Raw genomic sequence first — 15,245 nt, forward strand, 5'->3', positions numbered from 1 at the left:
TTGGGGAGAATGCTAGAGGGTTACTCAGAGTGCCACACTGTGGGGATATTTCCATATCTGGGGCTCAGATACAATCCACAATAGCCGATATCAATTTTTGTTTTTTTAAATGCCTATAATTCTGTGTACAGTTCATTCCATTGGTCAATAAGCACCAACAACAAGAAAATATTAAAACAGCATGACACAAAGCACAGTGCAAGATGACAAATACAGCAGTTCCAAATCTCTGTGAATTCCTTGCTAAGTTTCCGCTACTGAATTTATTCTAATTTTATGAAATGTATTACTAGTCAGAAAATTAGTCTTACCATTACCTCTAGCTAATAAATAATTATCAAAGTATGTTAAGCTGTATACAAAGCTACACTGGAATGAGAGACTTCAGCAGTTTCCTCTTTGTTTTTTATAGCGTGCACATGCAGTGGACATGCAAATATTTGTCACATGCAAACAGGAAAATGTTTCTGCACAACTAAAGGGATCAAAGGAGATCAATGTCAACTGTGAGTACAAGTAATCAAGCTCTCAGCCATTTAAATGTATATTTAAACTCCACCTGTCAGCAATTTTTGGGTGGGATGTTGATCCATAAACCGATTTCATTATTTTTTTCAGCCCTTCCGATAACTGTTTTTCTTTTAGAGAAATAATGTTCCCTTTTTTAAAAGAACATTGCAAATAGTAATGAGCTATTTCAAGTATTAGATATATGTAAAATAATCCACTAGGAAAAGTTGGCTGTAGACTGCATTTTATTTGTTCCATTGTATAAATTATTCTCTATAAAACATTCAGATATTTTATTTTGGGAACAGGTTGGTAATTCTTCAGGACCCCCCCCCCCCATAATAAGATACTGAAATGAGTTTGCTGGTCTTTTGCCAGTAAATGAAATCAGTAAATGAAATCATTGTTACCAGGTGCTTATATCTGAAGTGCTTTAATTCTTAATGCCATACTGTAAAAGCTCAAATAAATCCAATAATGCACAACACTTTGCACTGAATCTCATAATTTTGTTACTTCATTAAGCAAGAGAGATGAAACTAATGGTCTTTGAAACTTCTGTATTACATTGGGACTTCTTCAAGACTTACTTAAATACATAATTCCTGTGTTCCTTATCATTAGAAAAAGTTCTATCTGCTATTTATTAACAATTTATGAGAAGCTAACTGTTGCTACAAGGGACATGGGTGACGCTGTGGGTTAAACCACAGAGCCTAGGACTTGTTGATCAGAAAGTCGGCAGTTCAAATCCCCGCGATGGGGTGAGCTCCCGTTGCGCGGTCCCTGCTCCTGCCAACCTAGCAGTTCAAAAGCACGTCAAAGTGCAAGTAGATAAATAGGTACCGCTCCAGCAGGAAGGTAAACGGTGTTTCCGTGCTGGCCACATGACCCGGAAGCTGTACGCCGGCTCCCTCGGCCAATAAAGCGAGATGAGAGCCGCAACCCCAGAGTCAGTCACGACTGGACTTAATAGTCAGGAGTCCCTTTACCTTTACCTTTACCTTTACCTGTTGCTACAATTGGGATTTGTAATTAGGAACCATATGGTTTTCTCAGCCCCTTTTCTTCATCAGTATTTTTTTTGCAGCCTATACGTGCTTAAGACTGCTTGCAATAGCTAGGACATGATGTGTGTGTGGAAATGTGCACAGAGCAACCCAGCTGTACTCTCCTGCTACTCATTGTCTGGTGGTGATGATGTCTCATAATGCAATGGCTTCATTAGAATATTAAAGGTTTTGGGGGTATCAAGAAATGTTACCTCTTTGTCATGACGGGAATGCATATGTAGCCAGTCTACATGAGGGTACTTGTAACCCTGGCTTGCTGTGTTAATTACGGTACTCAGTTTGGGGTGGTGGTACAAAATGCAGGGTTCACAGCACAAAATGAGCACCAAACTTTGGCATCATTTTGGAGGGGGATCAAAAATTTTGGGGTTACACATTAATGAAGCTGTATAATAGTACACCTCCAGTACTAAATTACTCTTGAGTCAAGGTTTTCCTTAGATGTACAGCAGCATCAAGAGATGAAGTAGTTTTATGAATCCTAACATTTTAGTAAGGTCATCAGGACTGATGCAAAACACATCTCATGTAGGCTTTTGTGCCTGGAATGTTACAAGGGCAGTGCCAAATATCTAATGTGGACATATCAGTAAGAAGCTGCTTGGTACATTTTTTATGGGCAAGGGCCGAGGACAGCTGGTTGTAGGTCAAGCCTACAACCGGAGGGGAGTTTGGCTCACCTTGTAATAGGCTTAGCCCTTCTGAACTTGAGTGCTAAAGTCCCAACAGTCCTGTTCTGCAGCTATGCCATCATGTCCAAGTTGGAAGAGCTCATTCTACTTAATTGGTCCCATACAGCTGTTAGAAGCAAACTTTTCATCTGTGCAAGACACACTTGTATAAAATGAATCAGGAGAACTGCATTACTGTTTTCTGTTCAGAAAAATTGACTTGTTTTTTTTTAATAGCAGCACTGCAACTATTTTTTTTAATTTGAATTTTAATTAACACTACTTAGGAAATACGGTGGTAAGGTTTAGTGTTTGTTACAGAGCTTGATCCTTTCTTTGTGCTGTTCCTCTCTTCCTCTCTCTTCCCCCCATACTGCCCCAATATCCATCTGTACAGTCAAGAATGCTTCTAAGCGAGTGCACATATGATTGCAACCTTAATTTGTTAAAAGCAGGGTAATCAATAGATTAAACTACGTATGTAATGTGTTGATAATTCAAATGAGAATATTAATGTGTGTGTTTTTTTTCTAAAGGCATATCACATACAAAATGATGTTCAAAATTATGAAGGCACTAACAGTCATTTTCAATATTAGTTAATATTATATTTGTTATGTTCTGCACTATTGCTGTTTGGACCATGAACTATATACAATACATGCTCAAATACTGGTAAACTGTAGCTAAGAATATAAATTGTTTCCCAGTTGTTGGGCAGGACATTGTGCAATCTCAGCAGCAAGCCTATAAATCTGTGATTACTAAAGTAAGGATTTCCATGAAAATTTCAAACTTTAGCTGTTCACTGTGTAAGTTAGATTTATATTCCTGTCAAGAATTGTATTGATTACAAAGTCATAGCTGCAGGGCAGAACATTGCTCCTCCCACCCCACCCCTCTATAACTGTTCACAGTGTGCAGTGAATACTGTGCCCTATGAAGAGAGACTTTTTAAAAATCAGAGAGGCTGTATAAAGCAAATTATTTTAAACTGGAAGAGGCTGCAGAGTCTAGAGGGAGAAAAATATGCTTATCCCTTTCAAGACATGAATGCATTCCTTTCAGAAGTGACTGGTTTTTCATTTCTAGTTTAAAAAGAAAGAAAGAAAATTAAGAGTTAAGAGTAATAATGTTAAATAATGTTTTTAATTACTGTACTGTGAATTGTCATATAAGGGCTGTCTAAATTAACAAGGCATATTGCTTAATACTATTGGATTTCTGAGCTCACCTGCTAGTGCACAGTATCCTTTGACACCAATGACACAATTGCCTGAACATGACAAACGCCCTATGAATGATGCTGAACACTGCTTCTGCCTTGTGACACTCCAACTGTGTCTTATGCTAACCGTAGCTAAGAAGCCGTGCTGTGGTTTGAGCTCTGAGATATACAACAAGCAAACCTTGATTTATAGGTCTTGTCTACTTTTGTTTCCCATCTGCTCAGCATTCATGAGTTCATGCCTATCCCCACAGCACTCAGTGTGTGGGCTGTCAATGATCTGTCGAACTGTGGTTTCAAATCCTGGTTCTTATTGTCAGAAACAATTACCGTATCTTCTTTGGACAGGCTCAGGTTTAGACATTAAAACAAATCATGTTTAAGCAAAACGCAGCCTCCATGTGGGAGTTAAAACATTTCTGAACATTTTAACATGATTCGGGTTGGTCATGTGAAGTCCCTAGCCCTATTCAAGCATGCTGCTCACTTGTACAGCTTACACATGAACAAAACATGTCGGAATACTGGAGACCTAGAAGGAGCAGCAAAGGAGCTGCCAGCACAGCTCTTCTGCATTTGCTGCCTGAAGTTATCACCTCACTTGACCTAATAGTAGGGTAAGTGTTATTCTGCAAAAAAGGCAAGAGAGAGAGAAATGGGAAAATGATTTGAAATAAAATCAAGTGGCATCTAGAGGGATTGAAGAATGGTAAAGGCAGGCCAATTAGAGCAAGTGAGGTGTAGGACCATGCTAAATGTTTTACTGTGGATATTTGGTGCAAAAAGTAGCACATCTGAGGGCACAAAATGTCCCCAGAAGCTTACATCATTTTTATTTAAGGTGGTTCTCCGTGTCTTTCTCTGCTCCTGTGCCCCATTTGTAATTGCCGTTCGCTATAGAGCATCTGTCAGCCAGGATTGTTACAGTTTCATTGTGGCTTACTATAGTAAGGTATCCCCAGTTGCTTTAAGAAAGGGGAAATGTTCCTGTGCACACACTCTGCAGAAAGCACAAACATTTTTGCAAATAAATTGCTGAAAATGGTTTGGTTTGGGAGTGTGTGCAAACCATGCTCAGTCAGAGTGGTCCGATGTTCTGGCTGAGTCCCAATGGATGTGCAAGAGATGGCAGGATCAGTGGGAAAGAGGGGGATTTGGATGAGTTAGAAAGTAAGTAGGAAACTGGGAAGATGTGAAGTGCATTTTATGCAGAAGGAAGAGATTGGATATTTATTTATTTATCTTTATCTATATTCCACATTTCTCAACAGAGCACTCAGAGCTTAAGGTGCCAGAAAGTGCTATGTTGAATTTCTTATGTTGATTCTACATTGTCCTGTGACTTTCTTATCAAATTGTTTTTTATGCATTCTCATGGTACATCTTCACAGTTATATGGCTCAGCACAAATCAGTACAGGAAGTGGCAAAAAGAGGTTAGACTGTACTGTATAGTATTTCCTGAGTTCATCCATTGCATGGACTGCACACTCCCCCAGTCTGACCCCATGAATCCTATAGCTTGGCCTGCCATATAGTTATTGCAAGCTCTGTGATTTAAGCTTCTGGGTGTCTATAATACATTGCTTCATCGCATCAAAACGTTCATCCTATCCCAGGCTTCCTCAATCTTGGCCCCCAGATGTACAACTCCCATAATGCCTAGCTAGCAGGACCAGTGGTCAGGGATGATGGGAATTATAGTCTCAGAACATCTGGAGGGCCAAGTTTGAGGAAGCCTGCCCTATCCAAATGCAATACTGACAATACTGTCAGACATTTTGAAAAGACACTCACAAAACAATGTGAGCTGCTATTTGAGGGTTAGTGCTTTATTAAAGACTCAGAGTTAATGGACAAAACCATTTCCTGTTCTCAAATTACTTAACAATTTACTTCTTGTTCTTCTCCTATTGATTGATTGTAGAGATGGGCTAAGATAAAACCAAAACTGACAAATGATGCCTTAAAAAATGTGGTCTATATGCACAGCTAGGAAATTTTTTACTCCAGTTAGATGAGGAAAAGAGAGAGCAATGCATGATCTAGAGACGTGCAGCCTCACCACTTTGAATTTACTGCTTTCTATTGTCATTCAGGCAAAAGTAAAGAGGCCATGTTGTGAATCCATTCTTTAAGGAGTGAAGTGATGCAGAAACTGGATAAATAATATAGTAAAATAATATAGTAATATAGTGGATAATAATTTGTTCACCATTGTGCACAACAACAGTTTTGAGAACAAAGACATGCTTTTTTCTGTCTCCATTATGTTAATAGACATTAAAGATTATTTCAAGAAATCTGTTTTTCTTTTTCTCCCTTTGCCACTAATAGGACTAGCCAAAAATAACTTTGGTTTCTGTGCTTTATAGGGGTTTTACAAAGTCTCTGTTTAATAACACAGGTTTGCTCTCCATTTGTGGGGCTTATTTTTTCTTTTGTAAACTGCTTTGCCAAACATGGTAAAACAATTCTCTGAATTTTCCTTCTGAAATCTGTGATTAGACTTGCCTTTGTGTTTGACATTGTAAAACTGCATTTCATGTTCTGCCTATTCTCCTCATCTAGTCAGTGACCTTAAGTCAATCTTTCCCTCTCTCCCCCAGTGCAAGTTACAGTAACATAGCTGATGTTTGTGCATATTTTCCTTTCAGCTATTTTGTGCATTTCAGTTACCTTTATTATTTCATAGACAAACATTTGTCCTTAAAATTTCTTTTTTCTTAATGTCAACAATACTAGTAAATGCTCATCAGCTTGTTATAATGAGCTGGTCAGGACATCATGATAGACTATGGTTTATCATGACAGGAGCAAGATACAGTGAGGCTTGGGCTTGCACATCCATCCATCCCCCTGAATCCTCTTGTGTGCTGCTTTGGATGATCTTCAGATTCTACACAGACTGCAAACATCATATCTAAAGGCATAATAAAGGAACCTGGCCCTCTTTAAAATACCAGTTGAAGTGATGCCCCAGCAAAGGAAGGCCATCATGTTTGCTTGTTTCAAAAGAGCCAGAGCTAAACTTAACACAGTTTGTCAGATTTAGACAAACAAATAAACAGCAGTTAATCTAAAACAGAAGAGGTGTTTTTTAAACAAAAAGTACATTTTGTAATTAGTTTCCTTTATCTTTTGTATTGATGAACATGTTCGTTAAAGTGCAGAGTCTCAACATGAATTAATATAATATAAAAAATAGAATAAATGGATTTTCTAATGAAACCTGAATTCTAATTAATTTCTTATAAAAGAAAAAAAGAGAAATATACAAATATACAAGCCTGCACTGTATATTTGGGTGCACACCTTCTTGTCCCAGAATATGTGGCTAAACAGCACCTAATTGATTCTCCCTTCAGTCTCTGTTGTAGAGTTTGAACAGTGGATAACAAAATGCTATACTTTTTAATGAAATAACAAAATCTAATTTACTTGTCATTCAGTTGAATTTTCATATTAGAAAGAGCATGTGTGCATTTTGTGATGATGACTGGCAAAAACCAATGTTTATCATTGATTAACCAGATTCGGCGTGACAGAGCAAAGGATAGCCAGTGTTAAGCCAGTTATTGCTTAACTGGCAGGAAGGATAATGCACAATGATTCTAACTTTCCTAGATATTATCAATTGCAAAAATAAATAAATCTCTTTCTCATTATACAGAAACACCAAATTAGTTTATACACTGCCCATCCCTTCCTTTGCACACCCATTTAATGCCATGGAAGTTCTTCTAGAAATTAAGCCAAGCCATGTCAAGTCCAGCGGCAATAAGGAGATACTTAATTCAACTGGAGTAATTTTTCTTTCTTGAAAAATGTGTGTCTTTCTTGTTAATGGCACTGTTAAATCTCAAACAATTAAAATGAACAGCCAAGGCCCTGTCATATCCCCTTTACTTGGCAATTTATCAAGCAAGAAACACTTTCGGGTTTATTTCAAAGGAATTTTGAATAATCAATGTGATTGTTTGCATTTTTATTATCTGCATTCTGTACATAATCTCTGCTCCCTGGGTATTTGTCATAAATGTAGGACACTAAAAGTTGTGCCATAAGGACACATGGGAGTTGAAAGTGCATGATACAAATGTATAAATGTATAAATGAATGAATGACTGCATCCAGCCAAGCTGCTGAACAGTGAATGAAACTGGAAGAGAAACAGGGGTCATTACAGGTCATCAAGACTATAAAAATGTTGTTAACAGTTCCAAATTATAAGATGTTTTCAGCTGAGCAAAGGTCCCAGACTTCTTTAAAGTGCCCCTTTTGCTTGATGAACATGGGTCCCCCATGCCACTTATTGCAAACATTCATCTCTTGTAAAAAGCTCACGTGGCTACATCAGAATGTGGAGGAAGAACTTTCTGAAGGAATGGCTAGAAATCGTGGTATCTGTGTGCTTTAACTGGCATTCTAACAATCTGTATCAAGCTTGTTTAGTGTCATAACCAGTTTGTAATTGTTGGGGGATATGGTGCTTTCCTAGTCAGTGGAACATGCAACAGAAAAACAGTAACAGTTACAGTGGTGCCTCGCAAGACGAAAAGAATCCGTTCCGCGATTCTCTTCGTCTAGCGGTTTTTTCGTCTTGCGAAGCAACCCTATTAGCGGCTAAGCGGATTAGCGCTATTAGCGGTTTAGCGGCTTAGCGGCTATTAAAGGCTTAGCGGCTTAGCGGCTAAAAGGCTATTAGCAGCTTAGAAAAGGGGGGGGGGAGCGAGAAAAAACTAGCAAGTCTTGCGAAGCAAGCCCATAGGGAAAATCGTCTTGCGAAGCAACTCAAAAACGGAAAACCCTTTCGTCTAGCGGGTTTTCCATCTTGCGAGGCATTCGTCTTGCAGGGCACCACTGTATGTCCCTGTGGGTGTACTCCGGGGTAGCTGGCATGGTAATCTCCAGACGTTTCTGGGACTACAAATCTAATCATCCCTGATTATTGGCCATGCTGGTGGGTGCTGATAGATGTTGGCATCAAGCAACATCTGGAGGGCAACATGTGGACTACCCTCGCTGTTCGCTGCTTAAATGGGCCGTAATTCTTTTGAGTGCTATGCATGAAGTGCTAGGGCAGCATGGTGTTTGTGTCTTCCCACAAGAGAGTTGTCAGATTATTGTTTAGGCCAGTCATTAAGGGATGATTCATATGTCCATGTACTTTACTTGACTTTCAGCTCTTGTTCATTCTGAATGTATTAACAGTTTCCATTACAATGTTTTCAGTTATTGTAGTTCTACGGCTTGTAAGCTCATACTGGGAGTCATTGCTGGGGAAGAGCCACAGTATTTTCCTGCTCCAACTTTCAATAAGCTTTGAATAAGAACATAAGATTAGCAAAGTTTCATTAAAATCACAACCAGAAAAATTAGGAAACAGTTAACACTTAATTGAATATGCTTCCTAGTATGAATAATGTAGTTCTTAACTTTGGAATTCTTCTCCCTACTGTCTCCCTCCCCCATTTTCAGACTGAACATCAGTTGAGGGTTTATGTTTTGTTTGTACTGGTCTATGCATCAAATACATTGCAGGATGCTCAATATAACTACAACAAAAAAGAAGAAAACAATATGCACTTTATTTATTTCAGAATTTATGAACTGTTCTACATTAAAACAATACCAAAGTGGTGTGCAAAAATAGAACATGAAATGCAATACAAATAAGAAAACAATGCTAAAAACATGAAACCAACAAGAATTAAAAACTACAAAATAAAATGAACTAATTCATGAATTAGAAAAAAGGGAAAGTTTTCAACTAACGTCAAAAACAACAGTATTGGGACTTCCATGCAAATTGTATTATAAAATCAATAAACAATCAGAAATACTTTAAAACACAGACTATTTTGTATAAGTGCTGACATGGCTTAGCCATGGAAAACTGTAGTTTCTTTTTCTATGGGCATTTATGCTGAATGTGGATGATGTAGATCGATGGGATCAGAGGTAAATGAAGCCTGTTATAAAGTTTTCACTGCTTGTGTGCTCTAGTGCATAGTGGTATGTAATTTATTTATTATTTTTTTGATTCCCAATGAAATACTGGCTCAACAACAAATTTCCTAATAGCTGTTTCTCTTTAAATAAAGACAGAAAACATACTCTCTTATTTTTAAAAAAAGAGTCTGCCATTTGGCTTGGTTTTGTTGTTTTTATCTGTTCCTGTGTAAAAATGTGATTCAGTGAACTGTGGACTGTATTTAAAACTTTTCTGACATTATAGTTACTCTGTTATTTCATAGTTAATCAATATGTTGTATAAATTGGTTTTCAGTAAAGCCATTTGTTGAGCTGGCAGATTGTTCTAAATTAAGGGGGGAGTCTTCTTAGAAAATTATTTTTTTAACAATTGGAAGTAGTTCGAAAAAATGAAATATTACTGAAAACATAATTTGATTGAAGTAATCTATAGTGGTGATATGAAAAGTTAGACCTCTGCCAAGGGCCTATATAAACTGCAAATACACCTCCTGGGTTAATAGTCCCAGAAGGAAATTATAAAATTCTAGAGCAAAGCTTCCGCTTGTTTGGGTATGAATAGGCAATGTACGGGGGGATGCGGGTGGCGCTGTGGTCTAAACCACTGAGCCTAGGGCTTGCTGATCGGAAGGTCAGCAGTTCGAATCCCCGCGACGGGGTGAGCTCCTGTTGCTCGATCCCAGCTCCTGCCAACCTAGCAGTTCGAAAGCACGTCAAAGTGCAAGTAAATAAATAGGTACCGCTCTGGCGGGAAGGTAAACGGCATTTCTGTGTGCTGCTCTGGTTTCGCCAGAAGCAGCTTAGTCATGCTGGCCACATGACCCAGAAAAACTGTCTGCGGACAAACGTCGGCTCCCTCGGCCAGTAAAGCAAGATGAGTGCTGCAACCCCAGAGTCGTTTGCAGCTGGACTTAACTGTCAGGGGTCTTTTACATTTACCGTTAGGCAATGTAAAGGGTCTGATGTAAATCTGTACCTGAAACTGTGGAGAGACAGTATTAGGCAAGATGGACCCAGTGGTCTAACTTGGTATAAGGCAGGAATAGCAGGTCAAGAGTACAGGGCCTTGAACCCATATGTATGAATAAGGAAGTCTGGAGTGGTGCCCTGGGCAGATGCCCTAGACTCTGAGCTTTCTTTCTTTCTTTCTTTCTTTCTTTCTTTCTTTCTTTCTTTGGAATATAACTAAATTTGGTCCATTAATTTATGTGGGTTTACTCTGAGTAAAGTTTAGTTGAACACCATCCTTTTTATTTTAAAATGCAGCTATATTAAGTCAGATATTTTAAAAATACAAAATTAGAGGAATGTCTTTTATGTTGCTCTCTAATTCTTGGAAAGCAGGTAAATTGTCCTGCTTGTGATTTTAAACTTGCTTGGAAAACTGTGATTTTAATAATTGCTTGTATGTTCTGGCACATGCACACACACAAACAGAAGGAAAGCTGGGAAGGGGTGAGGAAGCATTCCTTCTCTCAAGTCTGTTCTGTCATTTTTCCTAGGCACCCCCAGCCAAGGGGTTAATTCTTTATTGACAAACACACAAACACATAACTCCCATGGTGTCCCAGATACACATGTACACACACTTCTATTTTTTTTGTTACATTTTTTTATTATCGTTTTATTTTTTACTTTTGGGTTATGTCCCTTCACCAATTCAAAAGTAAAATTCAACATAAAAATCTACCACTAAAAACACAAAACTCACAAGAACATGTACACACACTTCTAGCCTTTAGGCAGCTGTCCTCAGGTCTGTGCCCTGAGGAGCAGTTGCCTCCTAACCAGCTTATGTACCATCATTTGACAGGGTGTGCGTGTGCAGCCTGAGGCTTCTCCTACATGGAAGCCATCACCCCTCCTGGTTCTAGGATTCAGTGGGGTAGGGAAGGGAAGGGATTCAACTGGTGTGTCCCTCACCTGTACAGCCTTTTCCTCTTGACACTTCCTGCACTCATCTCTGACTCAGATGACACTTCCTGACACTGACATCTCTGACACTTCCTGACTCATCTCTGACTCAGATGGCTCTGACCATTATACACACACACACACACACACACACACACACCCCCGCTTCTGCCTTATGGGTGGCACCAAACCATATAAATCATTGGCCTTCTCTCCTAGGTCAATCCCCTGGCCTCTTGCCTCTGTTAGACACTGGCCAGAGTCCTTCCAGTCCCTGACATTCGTATTCGGAAAGTGGAACAAAAGGAGCTAATAAAGAAACACTAAGTTGGATTGGTATTGGTGAAAGGATGTTTTTATTATCAAGCTCTTGGAGTAGCAAAGAAATGCTTTCTTTTTATGGCCTCTAATGGATGCAGTGTGCACCAACCTACTGCTATTTTCATTACCCTTTTTTTCTCTCTTTTAGGCAGTAGTGTGAAGTGTGAATAAAGAATGTTTTAGCTATAGTGTTCATCTTTCTGCTTGAAGACAGAGATTAGCCTTTCATGTTACATTTCCATCTTGTTGCCAGCTATCATTAATACCACTTGCTCTGGTGCTCTTCAAATGTATAAGAAAGCCATTACATAACGGGCCTGTAGTAATTAGGCAGTGATAAGGAACGGGTTTCACTTCTTGACAAATACAAAATGGGCAAAAGCAAACCTTTCTTTGTTATGTTTTTCTGATTTCCTTTAGTTTTGCACTTGTGTGCTGATATTTATTTGAGAAATTCTTAATTGGTACTAAAATCCATTCATTCTGGCATAGATACTATTTGTTTTGACCTTACTGCCTTTTTTAATTGCCTACAAAGATGCCAGTTGCAGCCTACTCCTTCCATATATCTCAAAATGATTAGGATGACATTAATAAACTTAGCATAGTGTAAATTGGACTTCCACTATTCAGATGAGAGAAAAAGAAAAGACAAAACTTTAACCCCAGGATCATTAAGCAAGGTTATAGAGATATGAGAATAGAATTCAACTCTACACAGTAAAAAATAATGGTATAAAATGACTTCATTTTAAGTACTATGCTCTGATGGTTGTTATTCTCAAGGTTTGATATAAAAATATATAAAATACCATTGGAATGAAACTCTTCTCAGTTACAAGCCTCCATGTTCAGGCATTGTCCCAGACACCATTTCCTTTGCATATAGGTGGGAGGAGGAACTGTCACTTGCAAGCACAAAAACTTGGATTTCCACAGGGTTTTCTCACTCAGAAGAGAAAATATATCCTGTGGCTGAGAGGTACAAGAACTCTGGGTGCATGAATCTGATTGATTTTCTTTTTTGCCAACACAAGCATCTAACCACAATCAGTAAGCCCAATGAGACAAAAACTTTCTTCTGTCTGGCATTGTCCTACCTGTAACCTTATCAACATTCATATACTGCATGTGGGATACTCAGGTGTGGAATGGACTCCAGACAAGTTGCCCTGATTGGCAATTCTTGTGGAAAATGTTTATTGTCCTATCACCAGTTGCTTAGCATTCAACTTTTTGTGTTGCAGTAGCCTCTTAGCCTGAAACGAATTACCTTGGAGGGCGGGTGTTCAACCCCTGCAAACCTCACAGCTACCCCAAGTGTGCCAATAACTCCCTTATGTGTAAGGGTTGTGTGGTTTTGTCTACATGTTTAAGAGCAAGCAAATACTTGAATTAGAAAGAGGGAATTATTATTAGGAACATTCTGTGACGGGCCTACTTGTGTGAGCAGCATAGCATCAGTGTTACCAACTCAGACAAGATCATGACACCATTTACATGTGGGGAAAACAGCTACAAATGCTTGTAGCTGTTCATTGAGAGGGTGGACTCAGGCAATGATAGCGCATATGCTTTGTCTTCATGCTGTTCTATGTTCAATCCTTGTTATGTCTAGATGGGGCAGGGAAAGATTGCTGTATAAAATCATGGATACCCACTTCCAGTTAGTGAAGACAATACTGAGCTAGCTAGAGTTGGTAGTATGACTCAATTATAAGGTAGCTTCCTATTAATACCATTTGAGTAGGATGTTTTCCACAAGTTAAATGTCAATGTCAAAAGCAATTCTATAGAAATAAACTGATTAATTGGTGTTTGTTCCTCTGTTTCTAGGAAGCAGTGTCTGAGACTGCATTCAATAAAATACACAGTATAAAGTATGGTATATTTGGGTCCCCGTCCCACCGAGAACTCAGGGAATGTGATAGAAACTCTCCCAAGCTCTTCAGCTCTCAGAATGGGAAAACATAAACAGCAGTATCCTGTTTGGTGTGGGTGTGCAGGAGATGAGGTTGATTGTACTGCTGCCAGTATGTTTTGTTTTGCTTTATTGATGAAATGGTGTTATTGGCTACACTCATTGCCCACATTATCTTGGGTGTTAGCTATTTGTTTTTTATGCAGAGGTAGATTTTGTGGTGATTGTATCTTCCTTATTGAAGGTTGAATGATTTATGCGAGTGTCTGAAAAAGGAAAGGTTGCGGGGTGTGTGTGTATTTTTTTTAAATAAAAAAATCTGTATACAGTGGTACCTCTGGTTACATACTTAATTCGTTCCGGAGGTCCGTTCTTAACCTGAAACTGTTCTTAACCTGAAGCACCACTTTAGCTAATGGGGCCTCCCGCTGCTGCCGTGCCGCCGCCGCGCAATTTCTGTTCTCACCCTGAAGCAAAGTTCTTAACCCGAGGTAATATTTCTGGGTTAGCGGAGTCTGTAACCTGAAGCGTATGTAACCAACAGAGGTACCACTGTATGTCTAAAATGTCTAACTATAACTTTATTGAACTAGATAACCTAGAAAATACCTAGAAACTGAAAGTTTGGATACTTTAATAGTCAGGTTCTGGTTTTATTTATATTTCCATGCTTATGTAGTTTGAAAATTGATCCATAAGGCAATCTGAATGCTTAATAAAACTAATTTTCTTGTCAGAATTATGTAGATGATACCCTAGGGGACCTAATGACCTTGTTGATATAGCCCATGATTAATGCTTCTCCAAGACTTAAGTCTAATCACAATCATAACAGTCTGAGTGAAATCTTTATCCACAGGGATCCAATCATTTGAACTTCGCCATTGCCCTCCTATAGCACATGGTAATTAGTCCTTCAAATAAGAAATTGGTTTAATCACAGTAGAACTTTCCTCTTTAATATATATTATTTCATATGTTTTAAAAGGGGGAAATAGCTAATAGCGCTATTATGGTTAGGAGATTTACTTTTCCCCTACAAGGTGAAAGCAGCTGCCCAGCACCATAAGTCAGACTGGGGTTGGAATGTTCAGGAACGAGTAGTTAGCCCTTTCCCCAGCTTCCTGATCTGGATTACCTGCCCTTATAGCTATTCGTTCTGCTTTATGCCTACATTTTTTTCCTTGGGGAAAATAACAGATTGGGTAGCAATTAAGGAATCAGGGAAACAATTTGGGCAGCTTGTGGTTACGCTGACCTTTGTGGGTGGGAGAAACACAGGAAATCTTATCACAAGTTTCCTGATGTCACATCTAGCTTGGCCCTTAGATTTGCATTTTTAGAGAAAGTAGGACTAAATATTGGAACAAATTCTGACTTTTTTTGGCCAAGATTTTCCCCAGTACATATGTTGAAAGTATTTCCATACATTCAATGGGGAATATTTTCTTAGAAACCATCATGTCTTCAAGGAGACACTTTGGAAAGATCTCAGGGGTATGTGAACCTACTGATGAAAGACCCTATTAACAGAATGCTGCCTTCAGAGCTTTAGCTCTTACACCTGTGTCATACGAACAACAATGAAGGGACTATTTTCTGCTTAGAAGA

General features: G+C 38.7%; 1 protein-coding gene across 3 annotated transcripts in view; it reads left to right on the plus strand.

The window, feature by feature from the left end:
* Positions 1–15,245, plus strand: part of ATRNL1 (attractin like 1) — a 501,150-nt gene that overhangs the window by 148,279 nt on the left and 337,626 nt on the right. For all 3 annotated transcript variants that reach the window (XM_028730150.2, XM_028730148.2, XM_028730149.2), the window contains one exon: positions 413–506. In XM_028730150.2, the coding sequence (XP_028585983.2) occupies positions 413–506 (94 nt within the window). The remainder of the gene's footprint in view (positions 1–412; positions 507–15,245) is intronic.

Source organism: Podarcis muralis, chromosome 6, assembly GCF_964188315.1.
Source record: "Podarcis muralis chromosome 6, rPodMur119.hap1.1, whole genome shotgun sequence".
Taxonomy (NCBI): Eukaryota; Metazoa; Chordata; class Lepidosauria; order Squamata; family Lacertidae; genus Podarcis; species Podarcis muralis.